This window comes from Microcaecilia unicolor, chromosome 13, assembly GCF_901765095.1.
Source record: "Microcaecilia unicolor chromosome 13, aMicUni1.1, whole genome shotgun sequence".
In the NCBI taxonomy this organism is placed as follows: domain Eukaryota; kingdom Metazoa; phylum Chordata; class Amphibia; order Gymnophiona; family Siphonopidae; genus Microcaecilia; species Microcaecilia unicolor.
Window position 1 is genome coordinate 6,649,278 of NC_044043.1, and position 23,704 is coordinate 6,672,981.

General features: G+C 44.0%; 1 protein-coding gene across 1 annotated transcript in view; it reads left to right on the forward strand.

Moving 5' to 3' along the window:
- The window catches only part of TMEM132E (transmembrane protein 132E), a 1,213,499-nt gene that overhangs the window by 807,859 nt on the left and 381,936 nt on the right, over nucleotides 1-23,704 (forward strand). Inside the window, exon 2 of the mRNA XM_030185882.1 lies at nucleotides 6,346-7,255. Within this exon, the coding sequence (XP_030041742.1) occupies nucleotides 6,346-7,255 (910 nt within the window). The remainder of the gene's footprint in view (nucleotides 1-6,345; nucleotides 7,256-23,704) is intronic.

The following is a 23,704-nucleotide window of genomic DNA, read 5'->3' on the forward strand; positions in this document are numbered from 1 at the left end:
GCTTTATTCAGGTTACTCCCCTCTATACCATGTTTGAAGTAAAGAAGTCATTAAACTTTTCCTTGAAGGTATCCCTTTGCTATATAGGGATATTCCATATCTTTTGAATTCCATGACATCCATTTTTCAACTGAAGAAAAGCAATCAGTCAAAAAAGTGTAGATACAAACCAATGACTCACAGAAGGGAATTAATAGCAAAATATTATCTGCATAGCATTAGTATTTAATACATAAGCTTTTGTGCCCTTCTGGGAAGAGTAGCCTAGTGGTTAGTGGATCCTGGGCAACTGGGTTTGATTCCCACTGCAGCGCCTTGTGATTCTGGGCAAGTCACTTAACATTCTATTGCCCCAGGTACAAATAAGTGGGGTATAAATGTTCATAAATAAAAAAGTACCTGTCTATACTATGTAAACCGCTTTGAATGTCGTTGAAAAAACCAATCCTTCAGCAGTGAATACAGAGCTGAAATATTTGTTAAGCAATTCGGCCTTATCTTTATCAGTTTGTACCTATTCCTCCCCTCCAATTTGCAGTTCCATCTATCACTAACTTATCTAAAAAAAAATGGCTTTTCCCCACACATTTTACGATATTGCCTTATATTTCTTCCATTTGAATCTTTGCTTTCCTGACTACCAGCTTCTTTTTTTGTAGATATTGTCGCCTGTCTTCTTCTTTCTGTGATTTCTTGTAGTTTAAGAAGGCAAATCTTTTTTTCCATACTTTTTCAGCTACTATTTTTGAGAACCAAAGTGGTCTTCTTTTTCCCTTACTTTCCTTACAAAAGGTTTGTTGGCCTTAAAACAGCTCCTTTCAGTTTTGCCCACTGCTTTCCTACTTCTTCCAGATAGTCCCATCCAGACAGCAACTCCTTGAGGTCATCTGAACAAAGTTAGTTCTTTCTTGAAGAATAGAACCTTTACTTTTGAAGGAACCCTTTCCACACCATCCGATGATCGCTGAATGCCAGAGGATCACCCACTATAACACCAGAAACACTCTCACCATTCGTGAGCACTAAGTCCAGTATAGTTCCCCCCCCCCCCATCCCATCCTGCTTAGGTTCCATTACTTACTGCTGGACAGTGGCGTAGCCAAGGGTGGGTCTAGGTGGGCCCAGGCCCACCCACTTTGGGCTCAGGCTCATCCAGTAGCAGTACACCTATGATGTGGCTGGCAGGCATTCTTCCCAAGCCCCACCAGCCGAAAACTTCCAACAACTGTCCCTCCCGCATACCTTGTAAATAGAGTGGAGGAGTGGCCTAGTGGTTAGGGTGGTGGACTTTGGTCCTGGAGAACTGAGGAACTGAGTTCGATTCCCAGCACAGGCAGCTCCTTGTGACTCTGTGCAAGTCACTTAACCCTCCATTGCCTGCCGCATTGAGCCTGCCATGAGTGGGAAAGCGCGGGATACAAATGTAACAACAACAAAAAAATCTTTACCTGCAACAAGTAGTGACTGATACATGCTGTAGGGCCAACATGAGCAGTGTGTATTAGTTGCTGCTCGCTGCCTGTGAAAATCTATTTAAAAGGTATGCAGGGGGGGAGTTGTTTGAGAGACCATATGGTATGCAGGCGAGAGAGGGAGAGACCAAATCACTTGTGGGACAAGGCGGAATTCTTCTGCCCACCCATCTTGGGCCCAGGCCCACCCAAAATTGGGTGTCTGGCTACGCCCCTGCTGCTGGAAGCAGGGATGTAGCCAGACAACAGATTTTGGGTGGGCCTAGGCAAGAAGTGGGTGGGCACCAAGTGTTCTCACCTTCATCCACCATCAAAAGAAAATCTCAGCTGGCGGGAAAATGCTTCTTTCCGCCATAGCAGTCTGCAGCAGGAATGTGCTGAAAACTACTACTACTACTACTTAACATTTCTAAAGCGCTACTAGGGTTACGCAGCGCTGTACAATTGAGCATGCGCAGGTGCTGGTATCCTGGAGAATGGCGTTTTCATTACCATCAGGGGGAAGTCTTCTGCTGGCGGAGCTTGGGATCCCCACCTGCTACCGCTAATACGTGTGCTGCTGTTGCGTGGGCCTGAGCCCTAATTGGGTGGGCCCCCATCCTACCTGTGGTATGCCACTGGCTGGAACAGTTCTCCCTTGTAGAGAACCCATAATCTTCCTACTTCTAGAAGACCCCACAATAGGGATACCCCAATGTTTAATAAACTTAATATACCACGTAACTTATATAGTACAAAACAGTTCACATAATCAATAAAACAAAAATAAAAACAATCAAAATATATGGAACACCATAATCAACATCTGGATTATTAAAAGCACTTATTAGTAGTACTTCCCCAGCTTTCACAGCTGTATTTGGAATGTCTTCAATTAAATCTCTGCCCATTTTTTCAGCCTGTGATAGTGGCCTGTATATCACACCAGTGTAAAATCCTGTTCCATTCCCTCTTTCTAGACTGGCTCACAGTACCTCTTCCTTACCCTGCAAGTCCTTCAATTGTGTGGCTTTAATATTATCTTTAACATATAATGCCAGTCCCCTTCCCTTTCTTGTTACCTTATCTTTCCTGAGCAGATTATAGCCTGGTATAACTATGTTACTAGTTTAATGATCCAGAGTATATCCTTATACAGCTTGTTTTCGAAGGAGAAGGGGGCCCATCTTCCGACACAAATCAGGAGATGGGTGTCCTGCTCCTAAGGGCGTCCAAATTGGTATAATCGAAAGCCGATTTTGGCCATCCTCAACTGCTTTCTGTCGCAGGGACGGCCAAAGTTCAAGGGGGCATGTTGGCAGTGTACCGAAGGTGGGACGGGGACGTGGTTAAGAGATGGCTGTCCTCGGCCGATAATGGAAAAAAGAAGGGCGCCCCCGACGAGCATTTGGTCGACTTTACTTGGTCCCTTTTTGTTCACGGCCAAGCCTCAAAAAGGTGCCCGAACTCACCAGATGACCACCGAAGGGAAACAGGGATGACCTCCCCTTACTCCCCCAGTGGTCACCAACCCCCTCCCACCCAAAAAACAAAATTTTTAACATTTTTGTGCCAGCCTCTATGCCAGCCTCAAATGTCATACCCAGCTCCATCACAGCACTATGCAGGTCCCTGGAGCAGTTTTTAGTGGTACTACAGTGGACTTCAGGCAGGCGGACCCAGGCCCATCCCCCCCCACCTGTTACACTTGTGGTGGTAAATGGGAGCCCTCCAAAACCCACCCGAAACCCACTGTACTCACATGTAGGTGCCCCCCTTCACCCATAAGGGCTATGGTAGTGTTGTACAGTTGTGGGTAGTGGGTTTGGGGCAGTGGTGTGCTGGAGCAGGGTCTCAAAGGCTCGCAAGAGCCGGTTGTTAAGTTTTTAAGAATTTTGGGAGCCGGTTGTTAAAGTAGGGCCCTCCATGGCTACTTTAACAAATGGCTCCCAAAATGTGGGCTTGGGCCCCCTGCTGAATTCTCTTTTACTTTGCTGGTGGGGATGCTGAGCACTGCCAGCCAAGTAAATAGACTGCTGCTGTTCCCCGCTCCTTGTTTCCAGCTCTGAGCAGCAGGCTGGGACTTCTCCAGCATGTGTGAGAAGTTTCAGCATGCTGCTCAGAGCAAGACGTTGGGAGTGATGGCAGTCCATTTATTGGCTGCCAGCAAAGGTATGTCTAGCGTGCCCGCACGAAGGGAGGGAGGAGAGAGAGGCAAGTGTTGCTCCCCCCCCCCCCGGCCACCCCTGCAGAGCTGGCTACGTCCGGAGAAAGAGCCTGTTGTTAAAAATTTACCAGCACAGCCCTGGTTTGGGGGGTTTTTGGGGGCTCAGCACACAAGGTAAGGGAGCTATGCACCTGGGAGCAATTTGTGAAGTCCACTGCAGTGCCCCCTAGGGTGCCCGGTTGGTGTCCTGGCATGTGAGGGGGACCGCTGCACTATAAATGCTGGCTCCTCCCATGCTGGCTTGGATTTGGCCGGGTTTGAGATGGCCATCATTAGTTTCCATTACCGGCAGAAACCAATGGCGGCGATCTCTAATGCCAGCCCAAATGTTGAGATTTGGCCGGCTCTGACCATATTATCGAAACGAAAGATGGCTGGCCATCTTGTTTTGATAATACGGTCGGGTATGCCGCTTTCCGGGGCCGGCCTTGGAGATGGCTGCCCCCATTCGATTATGCCCCTCCACAAGGCAGCAGCAGTCTAGGAACTACATTCTCAGATAAGACCTTGAGGTCTTTCCAAGTTCTGAGTTGATCTCAGTAATTTCTCCCCAATGGCTTATCTGTCTATGGACAACACATCTGACATGGCAACAGCTGTGATCCTGATCCTCGATGCACCCCCTCCCCCAAACCTACCATGCAGCGTCTTTGAGGCTCCCGCACTTCTCTCACCATAGGAGGCTGTGGATAGGGTCTCCCCTTGCAGCTCTGGCGCTCTGGCCCTGCTACGCTCTCCACGTACACCAAGGACACCAGCTGGAGCCGGGTGTCCTAGGTGTACACACGCACGCCACATCTTGTCATTTAAAATTCCAGTTGCCCCAGCACTCCCGGATGATATCACCTGACCAGACTATTTCAAGCAGCTGGTTTTCCTCTGTCCTTGTCTTCGCAACGGCTTGTCTCAGCATCTTGTTTCCAGTCCAGCCCAGTTCCTGCCTCAGTGTTTTGCCTCTAGTCCAGTTCAGTTCCAGCCTCAGTGCCTTGTCTCCAGTTCAATCCAGTTCTGCCTCACCATCTTGCCTTCAGTCTAGTCCTGTGTTTCTTGGCTCTTTTCAGATCCACCCCCAAGTCCCAGTTCTGCCGGGCCTACCCCCAAGGGCTCTTTTCAGGGCCATCCTTTCCTCTCCCTTGTCTGTCATGATTCGGCAGCCATCCGTTGGGACCCTCTTGACCCCCGGGTTAGGAGCCCCGCTAAGGTCCAGCTCACCCTTCAAAGCTGTGACACCCTATTACATATAAGCAACTTTGCTTGATTGCTGTATTATCCTGATAAATATTTTTGGGGTTTTAATATAGCAATGGAAGTGTGTACGACACTCTTATTGATTCTTATGAAGCAGTGGCACATAGGACTAGATTCTAAAAATGACGCCTAAAAAATTGGCTCCGAAAAAAACAGCACTTAGCACTATTCTATAAACCACAATTACAGCATCTCCTCCTAACCTACAAATGCACTTGATCTGCAGCCCCTCCCTACCTCTCTACCCTCATCTCCCCTTACGTTCCTACCCGTAACCTCCACTCTCAAGACAACTCCCTCCTTTCAGTACCCTTCTCCACCACCGCCAACTCCAGGCTCTGCCCTTTCTGCCTCGCCTCACCCCATGCATGGAATAATCTCCCTGAGCCCATATGCCAAGCCCCTTCCCTGCCCATCTTCAAATCCCTGCTAAAAGCCCATCTCTTCAATGTCGCCTTTGGCACCTAACCACTACTCAAGAAATCTAGACTACCCCAACTTGTCATTTCGTCCTTTAGATTGTAAGCTCTCTTGAGCATGGACTGCCCCTTTTTTGTTAAATTGTACAGCGCTGCGTAACCCTAGTAGCGCTATAGAAATGTCAAGTAGTAGTTTATTGAATAGCACTTAGTGCTGGGAACTGCGACTACATTTAGGCTTGACCAATGGAACACCAATGGAAACCAATAAATTCCCACACATAAATTAGACACAGATCCCGATAATTCAGTAACAACGTGTATAAATTTTAGGAAAGCCCTGACCCACTCATGCCCCTCCCATTGCCACTCCACCTTGTTGGACCTACGCACTAGAAATTATGCACACCTCTTTATAGAATACACCTAAAAAGGTGCGTGCATACATTCTAATTATTGCCAATTAGTGCTGATAATTGCTTGGTTTTGCCCAATTATCAGCACTTGTTGGCTTGCTAATGAATTAAGTTGGGTGCGCAAATTGGGCGCACATCCAAATTTGCATGTGCAACTCAAAGTGCCATATATAGACTCTGGGGGTTAATATGTTTCTGAAAAAATTCACGAGGCTATGTGATGACCAAAGTATTGACAAGCATTTGTGGCTTCCTAACCGTTCTTTAACTCACAGTCTAAGAATGAATTTTCTGTGCCTGATTTCAGGTAGCTTGGTCAGTAACATATCCTCAAAAGGATGAGACACGTAAACTAGGCTGAAGCCGTGATCTGTTACTGGTACTTTGATGTCTGTTTAATTTGATACTGAGGTTTGGGCACTTGTTTTTGTTCCTTCTTTATGATACTGAATTCTTATACCTGTATGTTCCATTTATCTGGTATGGGGAAGTTTGAAGTCTAGCATGTTCTATCTTTCTTGTCTTCTGTTATCTCTGACCTGTATGCCTTGCTTACACTTTTTTTGTTGTGTTTTTTTTTCCAGTTTATAGTAAAGTACTGCCAACCACTTCTGACCAACCATCAACCTCTGTGCCCTCCCAAGCTGTGACCCTCCCCATCAGCTATCGTCTCTCCAACACCCGACTGGCTTTCTTCCTGAAGGAAACCCGGCAAAGCCTTCCATGGAACAGCAGCAGTAGCAGTCCTCTTCAGCGCTCTGAGCCTTTTGTGGTTTTCCAGACAAAGGAACTGCCTGTCCTCCATGTTTCTCTGGGGCCATTCAGCACAGGCCAGGTCCTCCCTAAGGAGCTCCTGCAGCCCTCCAGCACCCTGGAGATTCCAGACCGTTTGACCGTTAACTGGAAAGTGCGAGCTTTTATTACCCAGCAGCGTGTGCCAGCATCCCAGCCTGTTGTCCAGGTGCTCTTTTATGTGGCTGGCAGGGATTGGGATGACTTTGGTGTGGTGGATCGTCTCCCATGCGTCCAACTGCATGCCTTCCGTGATGTCCGAGAGATCAAGAGTTCCTGCAGGCTGCGTGGGAGCTTAGCAACCTGCCTTGTCCAGATGGAGCTCCCTCACACCTGGTTTGGCCCTAGCGCTGTGCCCTTGGGTAGGAGAAAACTGCCAGAGAATTTAGACATAAATACTGAGACTCAGCAGGTGGATCTGTTCTATACGTTACATGCTCCTAGTGGAGATGGAGGGTGCTTTGGAGAGTCCCCTTCACGGAGAGGCACAGCAGCTAGGGTAGAAGGGCCAACCCAGCATCCCCTGCTGCGCATTGGCAGCATAAGCCTTGTCCAGCTTCCACAGACACAACAAATGCAGGAGCAACAGCTAGACAACAATGTCTTCATCCGTCTGCCAGATCGACCCCTGAAACCAGGAGAGGTCCTTAGCATTGTTTTATATCTGATGTCAAACTCAAGTGTGGAACACTTTACACTCAGGTATGTCTTTCATTCTTTTACTGTCATAAACTAAGGCTATATATTTGTGCATCAGTTCACTTGCCTTCTTTCTGTAACAGCCCCATCTGTCATCATGTGTATAGTACTGTCCTCTGCTCAATCCCTTGAAGACAGCTGCTATTGCAAATTTACTCTCTGTTGTATTCTGGGAAGGGGGATAGTATTTGAGAGTCCATTGTCTCTCACATTGTGGGAAGGACTGTTCAGTCCAACTCCTTGGTCTTATCTAGATTGTAACTAGGGTGCTTCCGTCTCAATTAGTCTCCTCTGATACTGGAAGAATGCTGAGATCTAAAAGTTACTTTTGTTCCAGCCTAAAAATGTGTTGATTTGAATCCATCCTTCACTTAGTCAGCTGCCTTCTGAGAACCTGTCATGTTAGTTCAATTATGTAGCTCCACTTCTGGACAGTCAAATTAGACTAGTTGATTAATATTCAAATGTTGACCAGGTAGATTAGCCCCCAATATTCTGTGCCACAAGAGGTCATGGCAGCCATTTTCTTTTAGCAGTTACAAGAGGCAGGAGCGAGTGGCCTTTGCTCCTGCCCCAATCGACCTCACAAGACCACTAGGGATATCAGGTAGGAGAGGGTTAGGGAGGTCATTCCAGGGGGAAAGGGGGGTTGTGACTCATGGGCTGGGGTAGTGAGAAGAAAGGAAGGGAGCTTTATTGGGGAATTGGGGAGCTAAAAACAAGAGTTAGCATTGTAGTTGTCCTAACTTGGCTGGGCTAGCTATGCAGGTCTTGGCAGTGAATATTGCCAGCACCCTCATAACCGCTGGCTCCTCCCCGGTGCCATTCGCTGTACCACCCCTGACCTGCCCACTTTTGACATGGACAGTCAGAGACGATATTCAGTGGCACTTCCAGGTTTAGTACCGCTGAATATGGTCGATTAGGAGGCTCAGAGAGATTTAACGTCCTGGAGTTTCTCATGCTCTCTTAAATCGCTCTGAATATTGGAGGGGGGTGGGGGTGTTAAACAGATTCTGCAGCATTTAGATATGTAATGTATATCCAATGCCATTATCAAGATATCAAATGGAGCTGAATATACACCACTGGCTCTATGCATGGCATTATCTGCATAGCTACACAGTTTAAGGTACGAACCTTCTAATTAATTTTAGCAGGCCTGATATTCAGCCAGCAACAATCAACATTTTGCTGATCGCCGCTGGTGGCAAACTTTAGTGATTCCAAGAAGGCACACACTCCTCCATTGATTTCTATTATTATTTTTGAGTTTCGAAGATTCTGGAAAATCAATCAAAGTATAATTAAAATCGGAATTTTTATCAATGGCATTTCATTCATAAACTCAATTTTAGGATTGCTTTTTATTTTTCAGAGCCCCTTAGGCTGGCATCATGTTTTAATTTTTATTTCAAGAGTTTTTATTTTGGTTTAAACACTAGTGACCTCTGACTCTTAAAGAAAGCTATATTAATTTGATGCTAGTAAAGCTTGGTTGTTTAACACTGTGAGCTTGGTTTTATATTTATGGGATTCTTTTGATCCTTGCCTTTGCATGTCTATTGTTTGATTTTTGTATTTATGTTCAAATTTATACTTTGTTTTAGCTGAAACATTTTGCATGTCTGTTAGTGTTAATTTATTATTAATCTTCGCATTCATATTTTACTCAGCTTTTAAATATACATTATTTCGGTTTTAAATTTTGTTTTTTTTATTTGGTTGACTGTCATTGCCCCGATGTAGCCTTTGTAGGCAAAACGTGACCAGATTAGGCATAGTATTTCTTTGGTGCAATAAAAGCCTTTACTGTTGGATTATTTGTAGTAAATAATTAGCAGATTTTAGTACACACAGCTTCAGCTTTAGAAATGTTAATTTCTTTCTTCATCTCTCTCTCATTCACCCCTGAATAATTCACTGCTGAGTCACTTTAAAGTTGAAGTAACAAAACATCTGTTTACTCACAGTTTGTAGTTAGATTATAATCAGACAGGCTTATATATACATATTACTATACATTTGTATTATCAGCTCCTTCCATGTGCTTAGATGGTAATGGATGCTCACACCACCATAGATCCTCTCAGGTTAGGAGAGATCATGAGCTCCATGTGCTCCATGTGCTGCATGTGCTGCATCTAACTGTGTCTAACCCCCACAGGAAGTTGCATAGCTGTGTGACCTCTCTAAGTAATTCACATCAGAGGTCACAGAGTAATCACAGAGAAATAATAGGTGACAGGCAATGCATGTAAAATACAATACATTCCAACAAACCCCTTCTCATGCATAACTGTCATGCAATTATTTATTCATACAAAGTCCAAGCTTTATACGCAGATTCACAAAATGTTCTCTGGGTAACGGTTTGGTCATGATGTCAGCTGTCATCTCACTGGTGTGACAATAGTGTAGACTGATGACCCCTTCTTTCGCCAACTCTCGCACGTTGTGGTATTTCGTTGCGATGTGCTTGGTGCGTGACTGAACCTTGTCATTTTGTGACAGTCGGATGCAGCTCTGATTATCTTCCATTATCTGGATTGGTCTCTTTTCAGCTATTCCAAAATCCAGCAAAAGTTTTTCAATCCACATCAGTTCTCTGCACGCTTCCGATACGGCCACATATTCAGCTTCTGTAGAAGACAAACTCACAATACTTTGTTTATGACTGGCCCATGAAATTTGTACATTTCCATACATAAACACATATCCACTTGTGGATTTATAATCAGAATGATCCCCTGCCCAATCTGAATCACAGTAACATATTAGTTTTGGATTACTTTTGGCTGAAATCTTTAATTTACAATCAATGGTACCCTTTAAATACCTTACCATCCTTTTAACTGCAGTCCAATCTGATTTGGTAGGTGAGCTGACCCTTCTGCTCAAAATTCCTACTGCATTTGCTATATCAGCCCTGTATGTGGTAGTTAGATATAAAAGCTTACCTATGGCTGATCTATATTGGATGTTATCTGGTAAAGGTTCTCTTACTGTTTCATCCTTCAGAAAATCAGTGATCATGGGAGTGCTTACAACTTGGGCATCTTGCATACCTAAACTTTCAATAAGCTCATTTATTTTCTGCTTCTGGCTTAGAAGATAAGAACCATCATTTTGTTTCTCAATTTCTATACCAAGATAGTATGACACATTACCAAGTTCTTTTATCTCAACATTGAGGTTTAAACACTTTACAATGTCCTTGTACTCTTGCTCACTTTTGCTTGCAATGAGCAGATCATCAACAAAAGCTAAAATGTATGCATATTGTCCATTTGTGCACCTAGTGTACAAGCATTTATCTGCTTCACCTTGTTTAAATCCTAAATTTGTCAATATTTCATGCAATTTTTCATTCCAACATTTTGCACTTTGCTTTAATCCATAAAGACCTTTGTTTAATTTACACACTAGCTGTCTTTGTTTTGTATTTATGAAACCTGTTGGTTGTTCCATGTACAAGTCTTCAGTTATATCTCCGTGAAGAAATGCTGTTTTCACATCAATGTGGTTGACTTGCATGCCTTTTGAGACTGCAATGCTCAGAAGTGTTCTGATTGTCGTGTGTTTCACTACAGGTGCAAACACTTCATCAAAATCTTCTCCATATTTTTGAAGATATCCCTTTGCCACTAATCTGGCTTTATACCTTTCCACTTTTCCTTGTGCATTCCTTTTTAACTTGAATACCCATTTGCATCCTATAGCTTTCTTGCCAGGAGGTAATTTTGTAAGAATCCAAGTATTATTTTTATCCAATGCATCAATTTCTTCTTGTGCAGCTTTATGCCATTCAGCAGCTTCTTCTGCTGGCATTTTCTCAATCTCATCCCATGTTAAGGGCTCTTGAGCTTCTGCTGACTTTGTTAGGTAAGACAGTCTTGGGGGTGGAACACCTTTGTTTTCCCTGGATGAGCGTCTGACAACAGGTTGGTCTGACCTTTCTGCATCCTCTAAATCTGAGAGTTCTTCTCCAATTGATTCCCCTTCTCCAACTGTACTGTCTTCTTCAATGATCCTTTCTGTGTCTGCTTCCTCTGCCTGTTCCTCGTTAGATACAGGTGAGTTGCTTTCAGACATCTGCCTTGGTATGGCATTTATATACACTGGCATGTCTATTATGGTTCTAGTTTCATATTCTGGATGATAAGGCTCATCTGGGATAATCCAGCCTTTATCAACCCTTTTGTTTTCATCAAAATATGTAACATGTCTTATGCCAACAATGCCAGTTTTCAGATTCAAAATTCTATATCCTTTGTGTCCTGGAGCATAGCCAACTAAAATGCCCCTTTCTGTTGTGGAATCCAGCTTATGCCTTCTTTGCTTTGGTACATGAGCATATGCTGTACTTCCAAATGTTCTTATGTGTGACAGGTTTGGCTTCCTACCATGCCATGTCTCATGTGGTGTGCGCTCAGCGCCTTTAGTTGGCATTCTGTTTTGTAGGTACACTGCTGTGAGAATGGCTTCCCCCCATAGTCTTTTAGGGAGATTGCTATCTGACAGCATACATCTGGTCATTTCCACAAGTGACCTAAATTTTCTCTCTGCAACAGAATTTTGCTCTGGTGTATAAGCTACTGTTGTGATATGCTGAATGCCTTCTTGTTCTAGAAATGTGCGCATGCTTTGTGAAGTGAACTCACCACCATTGTCGGTCTGAAGAACCTTTGGTTTTCTTTCAAATTTATTGCTCACCATGGCTACGTATTTCTTCAGCATGTCTGTGACTTGACTTTTTTCTTTCAGCAAATAGGCCACACAATATCTAGAGAAATCATCCAAGAATATTAGCACAAATCTGTTATTTCCCAATGATGGGATATTAAACGGTCCACATAAGTCACTGTGTATTAAGTCCAGTACTTTATTACTCCTATTTCCTGTGTGTGCAGGAAATGAGGGTCTTACACCTTTTTGAGTAACACAGTCTATGCATTTCTCCATTTTACCAGCATCTGCACTTATCTGAATGCCAGTGGCCAGTTGCTTACTGTAAAGATCCTGGATCACCTTAGAATCACGATGTCCCAGGCGGCGGTGCCAGATTTCCAGACTACATTTACCATCATTCTTCCTTACTTGCGCCAGATGTGAGGCTTCACCTGAAATGTTCAGCTTATAAACATCATTATGCATAAAAGCTTCAGCATACACTTCATCATTTTTAGAGATTGTGCACTTACTGTTTTCAAAATGAATCGCAAATCCCTTCTTATCTAATGTAGATACACTAAGCATATTGCAAACTGCTTGGGGAATATACAAGACATCACTTACAGGAATTTCTTTAACTTCATTAGACACTTTGCATTTTAAGAATCCAATACCTTTTGCTTGGATCTTAGCAGTCCCTGCGTTTGCAGTTTTAAGAATACCTTCCTCTGGACACATTTCCTGAAAGAAATTCTTACAATTGGTTAAATGGCATGTGCTCCCCGAATCCAAAATCCAAGTACTTTCATTTGAATTATTATTTACCATAGTCAAAGATTTTTCTGCCATTAGAAAACCCTTGTGTTTATCTTTGTCCTTCATACATTTCCTGGTTTGAAAATTCTTTTGTTCCATTGGCTTAGGTGAGCTAGAGGGAGTGTTTTGTGTTTCCTTACACCATTTAGATACATGTCCCTCCTTTCCACATGAGTAGCAAATCAGCTTGCCCTTGGGTGGAGTTTTCCCATAGCTCCGCCTTCCTCTGTTCTTTGCCAAGAAATTTGTTTCATTTCTCTCTGACTTGCTTTGAGAACACATCTCCTCAGAATCATTTATTATGCATTCCTGCCTTAGTTTTGATGTTGTCTGTTCAAAAGATTGCCCTTCAATGGCCTCATTTACAGACCTAAAAACATCAAACTTCTTTGATAGTGAGGTAAAAAGAAATGCTCTTTTCAATGCATCACACATGGGAATTCCAGAAAGTTCTAGCTTTTGAAATGAAGACATAAGATGCATAATGTGATCATTACATTTACTTTTATCCCTTAATTTGGTTTCATTCAACTCTGCCAACCAAATTGGTTGCTGCTTTGCATATGTAGTTGCATACATAGTTCTCAGTTTATATAAAATGTCCTTTGGTGTATCTTTTCCCTCCACTAATATGGCTTGTTTCTCTGAGAGAGCTTCCAAAAGCATGCACTTCACATAATAGTTTGCATTGTCCCATTCAGCCATATTTTCAGCTGTTCTGTCTTGGTCTAAGCATATATCTAATCTTTTTGCTCGAAGGAGACATATGAATCTTAATTCCCACTGCCGATAATTAAACTCAGTTAATCTAGGCACCTTGAGAGAATAGAAAAATGGTGAATTTCTTCCCTCAGCCATTTTCTTAGCCTTCTGTCTGCTGTGTGGGGGGAGAGAGAGACAGACTGAATCTTTCCTTTAAAACTTAAGAGAAAAATGTGGCTTTTTTACTGCCTGGTAATATTTCTCTTCTTTTTCAATTCCTGGCCCCTGGGCCCATAACCCTTTTGTTGGATTATTTGTAGTAAATAATTAGCAGATTTTAGTACACACAGCTTCAGCTTTAGAAATGTTAATTTCTTTCTTCATCTCTCTCTCATTCACCCCTGAATAATTCACTGCTGAGTCACTTTAAAGTTGAAGTAACAAAACATCTGTTTACTCACAGTTTGTAGTTAGATTATAATCAGACAGGCTTATATATACATATTACTATACATTTGTATTATCAGCTCCTTCCATGTGCTTAGATGGTAATGGATGCTCACACCACCATAGATCCTCTCAGGTTAGGAGAGATCATGAGCTCCATGTGCTCCATGTGCTGCATGTGCTGCATCTAACTGTGTCTAACCCCCACAGGAAGTTGCATAGCTGTGTGACCTCTCTAAGTAATTCACATCAGAGGTCACAGAGTAATCACAGAGAAATAATAGGTGACAGGCAATGCATGTAAAATACAATACATTCCAACATTTACTACTACTCAGGTCTTTGTGTGGTGGTCTGCTGTTCTTTCTCCTGATCCGAGCATTGCAGCTATATGTCCTGATCTCCCCGGATACTATTTGGATAGTAAACACATGTTTAGATAGTGTTATAATTGATCCATATTTCAGTTGCCTGTTATTGTTTTGCTGATTGCACTTTTTTTGTTCATTGTTCTAAATTTTCATGGCAATAAACATTTTTAGTTTATTGCCTCTGCTTGTCTGGACTGACTGAGAATCCTGATGGTTTGTATATTGGGTCTGTGAGTGCTTTCTGAGAACTGTGGGCCCACTGGGAATGTGGCCCCCAGTAACTTAGAAATCACTGGGGATAATTTGAGAGTGGGAGACTTGCCCATAGGTGGTTGGGACCCAGTTGGTGGGAGGAGGGTGCTAGTGTAGAGCACAAGTGGCAAGTGCAGGTGGACCTGAGCTGTGCTGGGGATAGACCATCTAAACAGTAAAGAGGTAGCTCCAGGCAGGTGGGTAGGCATTTTGTGACAATAAACATTGCCATATTAGAGGAGACCAAAGATCCATATACCCAGTATCCTGTTCTTTGCAGTGGCCAAGAAAACAGATGGGCAAGTGGTTCGCTAGTCCCAGTAAAATAGAAGTCGAAGAAGCAGACATGAAGAAGGTGGATAAAAAAGCCTTTACTGTAGAAAGCCGGATAAAAGGCACCCAACACTGCTGTGTTTCATCCAGCAAGGTTGCTTCAGGGGTGATATTTATACTAATAAACTTAAGCTTGCATAAAAATGGATATGCACATCTAATAAACACAGACCAAAGATAATTTAAAACCAATTGATTGTTAAAAATGCCATATTCATTTGTATAACATAAAATTAGAAAGTACATATAAACTAGTGGAACCATGTCCGTTTCCTCAACAATGAAATGGGCCCTAGGAAGGCTGTGATGTAAGCTTTTTTTCTCTCTCTCTCCCCTGCCCTGTCATCCCCTCCATGTCCAGCGATTCTTCCCTTCCTTTCCCTCCCATCCCATCCCCTCCATGTCCAGCGATTCTCCTCTTCCCTGCCCTCCCATCCGTGTCCCGCAATACTGTCCTCCCATCCCATCCATGTCCATCAATTCTCCTCTGCCCTGCCATCCCCTTCCCTCCCCTCGATGTCCAGTGATTCTCTCCTTCCCTCAATTTGTACCTGAAAGTTCTCTGAATGGCTGGCGCTGGCTTTCGTTCCATTCATAACATCCCTCCTGACATCAGCTCGCCTCCAGCGTTCCCTTCCCTCTCACTGTTCCACCCTCTGATGTCATTACGTCTTGACGTGAGGGCGGGACAGTGAGAGGGAATGGAACACTGGAAGCTGGCTGACGTCAGGAGATGTTACGAACCCAGACAGCCAACCAGCCATGGAACGTTGGAGGTGCAAATTATTATATAGGCTAAATAAATAGATCAATAAATATAAGTATACTATACTCATAAAACAAATAAATACATTAAAAGGTGTCTTGGAACTAGTCAATGTATCGTTACATACCCTTAAGGTGTAATACTGCCACTTCACCCAAGGTATAGCCCAAGGTTTGATACTGCCAACACACCCAGGTACAACTGAAACAATTTAAAAGATATATATCAATAGTTATCTCAAAAAGGGTATAATACAAAAACAGTGTTGATATGCAAGTCAGACTAAACTCACCGGAACTTCTAGACACAGGGGGGGATCTCTGCTCATTCATGAATCTCTGTGCCTGGCTGGAAAAGCTGACTTTAAATTGAGGCTGGGTCCTATGACTTCTTGTCTGCCACAAGAAACCTTACTGGTATGAAACGCCATTGCCCCTAAAGCAGCCCTGCTGGGCGCCTTTTGATTTGGCTTTCTACAATAAAGGCTTTTCTATCTACCTTCATGGTGTCTGCTTCTTTGACTTCCATTTTACTGGGACTAGCGGATCGCTTGCCCATCTGTTTTCTAGGACTGTCCTAGTGAGGCATTTGATGACTTTCTTAACCATTGAGAAGAGATGATTAGGCTCAGTAAAAGGATGATTAGGATGGAATTACATGCTTCTTCTTTGTTGGACTATTGTAAATTTAAGAGGATACCAAAGGGATTAAGGATCAACAAATCACCCACAATGTCTATAGATGATCTGTCATTTATGCAGCAATGGGAGGCGATTTTAAATAAATGTTCACTAGACCTGATGATCCTCATTATACGGACATCAAAGTCGAAGGGAGAAAAAGTAAAAGCTGATTTGGAAAAAGAATTACAATTTTTGAATGAAAATGTTGCTTGTTTTGATTTACGTGAGAAATATAAAAGGATTAGAAAGGAACTTTGTATGTCTTTTACAAAGCAACGCTACTGATTCTCAGTGCAGCAAATGAGAGGAAGTCCATTCAATTCCTATGGGCTTCCGCTCATTTGCAGTGCGGGAATCGCTAGTGCGGCTTTGTAAAAGAAGTCCTAAGTTTGAAAAGTTTAAGTGTGATGAGAGGGGTTATAAGTATGGAACAATTTTCTCCTGGCATAATAGAAATTTCCTTGCTCAGAGGCAGGATACAGTGGCGTAGCGAGGGCGGCTGCCACCCGGGGCGGTTCGCCGCTGCGCACACCCCCTCGGCGCATCACCCAAGCCCCCCCCTCGGCGCATCAACCCCAAACCCCCCTCAGCGCATCAAACCCCACCTCGGCGCATCACCCAAGCCCCCCCCCCCCGAGTGCATTCTTGCCTGCCGTGTGCACGCTGCTGGGGGGGGGGGGTGTCGGTTCCGCTGGTTCCCTGCTCCCTCTGCCCCAGAACAGGAAGTAACCTGTCCTGGGGCAGAGTCAGCAGGGAACCAGCGGAGCCGACACCCCCCCCCCCCCCCAGCGGCATGCACTCGGGGCAGACTGCCCCCACCGCCCCACCCTTGCTACGCCACTGGCAGGATAGACAACAAAATCAATGGAACAAAGTAGGTAGAATGAACTACAATAATGAGAAACCCCAGAAAAGGACTAATACTAGTCCAAAATTTAACAGGGCCAATAAGCGAGTAAGAAATAATTCGCATGACACTTTTGCCTCCCTTTACACAACCCCACTTAAAGTTGCCGTTTTACACAGGTTTTTCAGTTAGGGAAGCTGTGGAGGAAGGAGTCCATAGCAGCTACCCCATTTCTACAGAGAGACAGAGATCCAATTCAGTACTGAGAAAGAGGGGAGAGGGAGGGTATACCAACCCTATATGAACTCTCTCAAAAAAGATATAGTGGAATTAGAAAAGGTACAGAGAAGGGCATCAAAAATGATAAAGGGGATGGGACGACTTCCCTATGAGGAAAGACTGAAGCGGCTAGGGCTCTTCAGCTTGGAGAAGAGACGGCTGAGGGGAGATATGATAGAGGTCTATCTCTCCTATCTCTGAAGACAGATGACAACATCATCGTCCGTAGGGCTGATAAAGGAGGAGCTCTAGTCATCCTAGATAAACACTACTATGAAAATGAAATTTTACAACAATTGGCAGATACCACGACTTATGCCCTACAGAAGATATACAAGAAAGGATTTTGGAAATCACCCAGAGAGAAGTAGGGGATGGGTTTCTCACCAAACAAGAATTTGCCTTTCTCAATAAACAATATCCACTGGTTCCTTTATTTTATACAGTACCCAAAATACATAAAGATTCTGTATTCCCTTCTGGGAGACCTATCGTAGCCTCTATAAATTCAGTACTCGAACCTCTCTCACAATTTATGGACTGGTTCCTTAGACTGATGGTACAAGACAGCTCCTCTTATTTATGAGACAGTACCTGCTAATGAATATCCTCTAACTATGGTCACATAGTTCTTACCTCAACAAGATTGCCTAATTATTATAGAAGAATTTCTTGAAACCAGGCCACGCCCACACCAGGTACCTACCCACTTTTTGATTGAATTTGCTACTATAGCCTTAAAAAACAACTTTTTTTTTTGTTTAAAGAACAATTTTATCAACAAGAGAAGGGTATAGCTATGAGCGACATGTGCGTCCCCTCGATTATCTGTCTTTACATGGTGCACTTTGAGAATCGCTGGTTGGGGGAGAATCCCTGGAGACAATTTGTATTCACATGGCATTGATACATCGACGACATCTTTATGCTATGGAAAGGTAACCAAGAGCAATTGCAATCTTTCTTTGTATGGTTAAACAACAAGGATACAAATATCCACTTCACCAAGCAACAGTCTCTCAGATTAATTTTCTGGGTATCCTGGTTATTCAAGAAGAACTAGCATTTACCACTAAAGTATATGTCAAACCCACGGATCGTAATAATCGTCTTCATTACAGTAGCAGTCATCCATTGGCGACCAAAAATAGCCTGCTGTTCTCCCAACTCCTCAGATATCGAAGAATCTGCAGTGACACTAAGGTATTCAAAAGTCAAGCTAAAATTCTACTTAAAAATTTTAGCACAAGAGAATATCCTGCGGAAATCCTGAAAACTGCCTATACCAGAGCTACGTATAACGATAGAGACACTTTGTTACAACCTGCAGCAAAAACATCAGCTAGGCAGTTGCAAACCTGTATTCTTAGATATACTCATGGCATCAGAGGAGTTGTTCGTATTTTAAAACGCCATTGAAGAATATTACAAGCTCACCCTGCTTTCCATGATCACCAGCTGCGCGTCGCCTATTCCAGGGGTCAAAACCTTCGGGAAATAATGCAGGCCCAGTTAACAAATAAGATGATTACATCGAACAAAGGCCATAAAGAGTGTGGCAAATTCATGTTCCGCCCCAATATGATCACTACAAATGTCTTCATTAATCCTTACGATCATAAAAAATACAGATTGAAATAGGACACTGATTGCAACAGCACCCATGTGGTGTACGTTTTGATGTGTCCTTGTCAAAAATTGTACATGGGCAAAACCACACGAACACTAAAGCAACGTTTCAGTGACCACAAGTTTAATATTATTCACCAACAAAAAGAAGCCCCTCTTGTGTTTCACTTCATACTTTCACTGACTTTAAATGTATAGCCATCGATCGCATTGCAAAATCCATAAGAGGTGGAGGTCATGACCGTGCACTCATCCAACCAGAAGAATGCTGGATTTTCAAGTTAAACTCTTTAACCCTATAGGATTAAACAATCGTATAGAATGTAAAGTTGGTTTTTTTTTTTTGTAATGGGCTCTTTAAGAAGTATTATCTTGCCCAGTTCTAGGTGGTCCCTTTAAATAAAATTGTCTGTTTGACTGGAAGACTCGGATAGCGTCCGTTTAAAAGCAGGCGCCATTTTACAACATTCAGAGTCCCGCAGAAGGAATCAGACGGACTCCAGAAGAATAAGAGAGAATTATACTTGTTAGCTGTGTACATTGAATTCATCTTCATTAGCAAGTACCATAGGAAGCGTGAATTAAACTTTTAAGGGCTACAGTGTAATGTTTTGAGTGATCCTGCTGGGCCTTTTTGAGTTCATCAAACTTTCTTGTGCGAGACTCACTCATTGCTGTCACAGATTGTGAAATTCATTTTTGATCACACAAATCAGCCTTTCCTTGTCCACAGTCTTTACAAATTTTGGACCACCAATGCACAGTACTTACATCAACACAGTCATCACCAGAAACAACCTGAATGTGGTGGTGAATTTCAATTGGAATACAAATCAGAGGCGTAGCCAGACTTCGGCGGGAGGGGGGTCCAGAGCCCGAGATGAGGGGGCACATTTTAGCCCCCCCCCCCCCCGCCTCCACCACCACCAACTTTGACCCCCCTGCCAACGACCCTCTCGACCCCCCCTCCCGCCGCCAACCCTCCCCTGCCGCCGCCTACCTTTGCTGGCGGGGGACCTCAACCCCCGCCAGTCGAGGTCCTCTTCTTCTGGCGCAAGGCTTCGTTCTATTTCTGTCAGTCTGACGTCCTGCACGAACAATGTGCAGGACGTCAGACTCACAGAAACAGAATGAAGCCTTGCGCCGGAAGAAGAGGACCTCGACTGGTGGGGGTTAGGGTCCCCTGCCATCAAAGGTAGGCGACGGCGGGGGAAGGTTGGCGGCAGGAGGGGGGGGTCGAGAGGATCACCGGCATGGGGGTCCAGGGACAAATCTACGGGGGCCTAGGCCCCGTGGCCCCACGTAGCTACGACACTGGTACAAACCTAAATTAACTTTTAAGCAAAATAACCACATGCTTAGAGCACCAAGGTGAGGGAGGCACCACAGAGTCCCCCCCCCCCCCCCAGCTATCATGCCCTTAACTCTTTCATTGCCATCTGTCACACGTTTTATAGAACATGAATTTAAGTGTTTTTCTAATCATTGTAAATATATATGATGTTTTGTTTCCTACAATAATGATATTTCTCAGCACCTATTGAGTGTTAATGTCTTTTCAGTTAAGCAATGGAAGGGCCAAAGGGCATCATTGTTGGGCTGTACTTAGGGCATCACTTGGACTTAATCCAGCCCTGTTGGAGGGATTCCCATCAACAGTCAGAAATTCTTTCACAGAACATCGCTTAAAGTGCACTGATGAGTGCTCACTGCATACTTCCATTTTTACATGCAATAGGAAAACAGCCTCTTCACACAGACACTTTTCACCAAGGGCTTCTTTTACACAGCCATGCTAGCGATTCCAATGGGCCTCCTCTGATTTGCTGCACGGGAATCACTAGTGCGGCTTTGTAAAAAAAAAAAAAAAAAAGCCCCAACTGAGATGAAGGAACAGATTTCAAAGAACAAGTGAACACATGTAGTGCATTGGTGCTGCCATCTGTTGATGAATTATGGAGCTAGAGGCATTACGTTTCATTTAACCCTTGTATTTGCTGAGTGAAAAAAGCATTTTCTCCTATTTTCTAAATAAAGTACGACTATGTAACTTCATAGTGTGTCCCCTAGTCTTTGTACATTTTTGAAATCATAAACAATCAGTTTGCATTTACTCATTCCACTCTACTCATCTCTCTATATAAAACGCACCTCCAACGTTCTAATGAAGCCTCACTTTCCCAACGTTCTAAAAGTGAAGTGGCTGAGATCGCTCTTCCTCCATGAGTGTCTGCCCTGCCCATGCGTCAAACGTGATGACGTCGAGGGCGGAGCACTGACACTGAACGAATGGCATCACCAACCCATTGCAAAGCGACGAAACGCCACTGCTCCACCCTCCACCCCTCCCCAAACAGGTCGCCGCCGCTCACCCCCCCCTCTGTCCTACGTCAGCTCAGCGACGCTTCCCCCCCCCCCCCCCCTCCGTCCGATACAAAAACAAACAAAAAAAATGAAACTGCAAAAATGCTTTTAAAAAGGAAGCGGGGCACCGCAGGCAGCCATCGGCTGTCAGTTGTGCATCCTCTCCTCCTCTCACGTCGCTGCGCAGTGCGCTCCTCCAGGGTTCTTCTCCAGGGGCAGTGATGTCAAAGGTGAGAAGAGGAGCGGATGCACAGCTGACAAACGATGGCTGGCTGCAGGGCCCCGCTTCCTTTTTAAAACCATTTTAAAGGTACAATTTGATTTTTTTTGTTTTTGTATCGGGGGGGGGGGGCGGGGGGGAGCGGCGCTGAGCTGATGTAGGACAGAGGGGGGGAGGGGAGCGGCAGCGACCTGTTTGGGGGGGAGGGTGGAGCACTGGCTGCTGTGACATCGGGGGGTGGGTAGAGGGGGGAGCGGTGGCAACATGTGGGGGGGTGGAGGGTGGTGTGGTGGCAACTTGGGGGGGGGAGGTGAGGGGCGGCGACTTTGGGGGGGTGTGGTGGAGGGCGGATACTGCGCTTCCAACGTTGCAATGGGACATCTGTCCTGAGGCCAGAGGTGAGGGGGGTTCAGAGTCCTGAGAGGGGGGAGGGAAGAGGGAGGAGGAGGAAGGGGGGAGGGGTCCTGAGACCAGAGGGGGAAAGGGGGGGTCCAGAGATCTGAGAGAAGGGGGAGGGGTCCTGCGACCACACAGAGGGAGGGGGGAGGTATCTCTGGCACACAAACAGTGTCTCTCTCACTCTCATACACTGTCCACCACACACTCTATGTCTCACACTGTGTCACATTCAAACATTCTCATTCTCACACACACACTCTCTCACAGACACACTCGCAACCAAACTCACTCTCTCTCTCTCTGTCACACACACACATTCACTCTCTCTCTTTCACACAGTCACTCACACTCTCTCAAACATACACACACCGAGGAAAACCTTGCTAGTGCCCGTTTCATTTGTGTCAGAAACGGGCCATTTTTACTAGTGATTTTATAACGTATCTCATTATCTTATATCTATTATATCTAACATATCTTCCCTCAGTCATCTCTTCTTTAAGTTGAATAGGCCTAGACTCTGGTGTTACATCCCCTTTATCATTTTAGTCACCCTTCACTGCACCATTTCTAATTCCCCTTTTTTTTTATTTTGAGATGTAATAACCAGAATTGCACACAATATTCAAGTTGCAGTTTCCCTATCCTACGCAGCTTCAATCTATTGTCAACAACTGTATTCTAAATACTACACTCTAAAGGTTTCTGCCTGCTCTGTTGGCTTTTTGATAAATAAAACATTGGATTCAAGCTTAGACACTAAAAATGTCTATTTAGACTGACTGAATCTGTATAACAAAAATACGCATTGAACTGATTGAGCTTTTACAATAAAGATAGCTTGAGAGCTCATCCTAGATGGACACTTAGAGGAGCCTATCACAAACTCTTATACATTACAGCTCATCAACATTTATTTTCTCAGTATACTTATTTGTAACATGACTGCTAATAAACAAGGGAAAACTGAGGTGATGTTTCCACTAGGAACTTGTACTAAGGGCTGATCTGGACCCTCCATCCCCCTCCAAAATATCCAAAGACGGAATGAAAGCAAAGACATGGCAGCTGTAATGGAACAGCCACAGCATATCACACGACAGCAGTAACATCAAGGAGATCAAACCAGAACTTTCTCACGTTACCACATGTTTTATGCTATTGAGAACAGAATTGAGGTGGCAGAAACCAGGGTGAGTGATCTTGAAGATAAGGCAATGATGTGGCATTTCCAAGATGGCGGTGGGGCTGAAGACAGCTATAGAGGACATGGGAGATCAAAACCAATGTAATAACATAAGATTTCAGGTCTTTCTGAGGGTACCGAATCCTTTAAGATTTTTAGAAGATTTTTTTTTTGGCAAAGTTGTTAAAGTGGAAATTTCCACACCCTTTTGAAATTGAAAGGGCACATAGAGTGCCAACATGCTCAAACATGTTGCAGAAATCACTGTGCCCGATCGTCGCCAAAATACTTTGATTCCCTCAAGTTCTAGAAATATTAAAAGTGCTTCAATCTGAAAGGCGCAATAAAAATGGCAATGTATCTTTATGTAGGGAAAGTAAACAAAAGCAAGAGGAAAAGGAAACCTATATAGTTCACCAAAAAGGTTTTTGGAGGAATATAGGCAAACCAGGTAGTGTTTGTGAAGTACAGAAGAATACAGAAA